This window comes from Oryzias melastigma, linkage group LG14 (assembly GCF_002922805.2).
Source record: "Oryzias melastigma strain HK-1 linkage group LG14, ASM292280v2, whole genome shotgun sequence".
Lineage (NCBI taxonomy): Eukaryota > Metazoa > Chordata > Actinopteri > Beloniformes > Adrianichthyidae > Oryzias > Oryzias melastigma.
The window spans coordinates 8526843-8528422 of NC_050525.1; the positions used below are offsets into that span (position 1 = coordinate 8526843).

General features: G+C 43.0%; 1 protein-coding gene across 2 annotated transcripts in view; it reads right to left on the minus strand.

The window, feature by feature from the left end:
* The window catches only part of LOC112138959 (flotillin-2a), a 21453-nt gene that overhangs the window by 6756 nt on the left and 13117 nt on the right, over positions 1–1580 (minus strand). For both annotated transcript variants that reach the window (XM_024261642.2, XM_024261632.2), the window contains exons 5-6: positions 779–897; positions 578–691 (exon numbers count right to left, since the gene is read on the minus strand). In XM_024261642.2, coding sequence (XP_024117410.1) covers positions 578–691; positions 779–897 — 233 coding nt within the window. The remainder of the gene's footprint in view (positions 1–577; positions 692–778; positions 898–1580) is intronic.

The following is a 1580-nucleotide window of genomic DNA, read 5'->3' on the forward strand; positions in this document are numbered from 1 at the left end:
AAATGACCCACAACCCCATTACTAGTCCTTTAAGGATTATTTACTTGATGACTGGTTTTCATTAAGCTCCTTAACCTGCTTTTCACATCCTGTCCACGTAGAGGAATTTAAAACTTAAGTATACGGACTGGAGACAATTTTATCTTGAAAACTGTCAGTTTTCCCCCCATACGAGCTGGATGGGGGGAGTGGGAGACCCCCACTTGGTATAGACTGCTGGAAGGGTGAAAAATAGTCTGATTTATATATCCGTCACACAATACGTGAATCGTGCATAAATTGTGCATGAATATTGTGCTATTTATATGCAATTCAATGGTAATTTCTGCATCAATTACATAATTTTAATGTGATATGTGCGCCGTATATATGATAAAAGTTATACATCGGTGGGAAAATCCATTAGACATACGTGAAACGGCCATGAGAAGCCACAAATTTGCATATGCATCTTGTTAAAACCATGCACAAAAATGACATATGTGAAAAATGTGTAAAATATAAACAGTGGCTGTGTGACACGGCCTTTAGAACAGGATCAGATGGTTGCAGGTCTGGTTCAGGAAACTCCTCTTACCCTGATCCCAGCATCCCTCTCTGCCTCTGCCACTCCGATGTCAGCATCTCGCTGAACGGCGGCTGTCTGAGTTTTACCCAGAGAGCTCAGGTACTCCACTTTGTCATAAACGTCCTGTAATAAAGGGAGAACAAAATTAAAACAAAGTTAGAAAGAGATACTAGATACTAGGAGAAGAAAAAAAGGGGGAAAACGTTTCACCTTGATGGTGAAGCTGAGGATCTCGATTCCCATGCGTCCGACATCTGGAGCAGCCACCTCTCGTACCAGGGAGGCAAATTTATCTCTGTCTTGGTAAATCTGCTCGACCGTGAGGGTACCTGAAAGGGAGTGAGTGGTTAGTACTCTAAGAAAACTAACCAACAGGGACATAAACACAGAGTGTGAAAAAAGAACACAATCGACTGGTGTGCACTTCCAGTTTCACTTGATGCAAATGGCAGCAGGTAAGGATGTAATGATTCGTCAATGATTCAAACTTGTCAACATGTTCATTGATGCAGAAAATTTGAAAATTGATTTGTGCCTAAATTTAGAAAAATGCAGAGCAGCTGACAGTTTTCCATGCAGGCGGACCTGTGAGTGTGTGTAGGTGCTTGCAAACCGGCCGCATCGGCGCGCTTTAAGCAGACACTTTAAATGGAAAGTCAATGCAAACGTGCCCACACCTGAATTCTGGGCTCCGTGTACAAAGTGCTCATTGCTAACCAAGCTTTTAAGTCAGGTCGCAAGCTCTACGCACAAATCCAGCATGTACTGAGCTGGCGCTGAATGTTCAACCCGGTTCAACATTTTTACGCATAGTGCGACTTATCATGGACTTGGATTTAGAAGTGGTGCGTGGGTAGCATCCGCTTCAAAGCACGGAAGTGCCGAACATGATCATGAAAGAGAAATGAATCATTGTGGTTTGTGTCCGGTTGGATCAATGTGACACCCAGACAGACATTAAAGGAACAGAGTCGTGAAAACAAAGAAGCCTGGAGCAAGATTTGGGGGATTT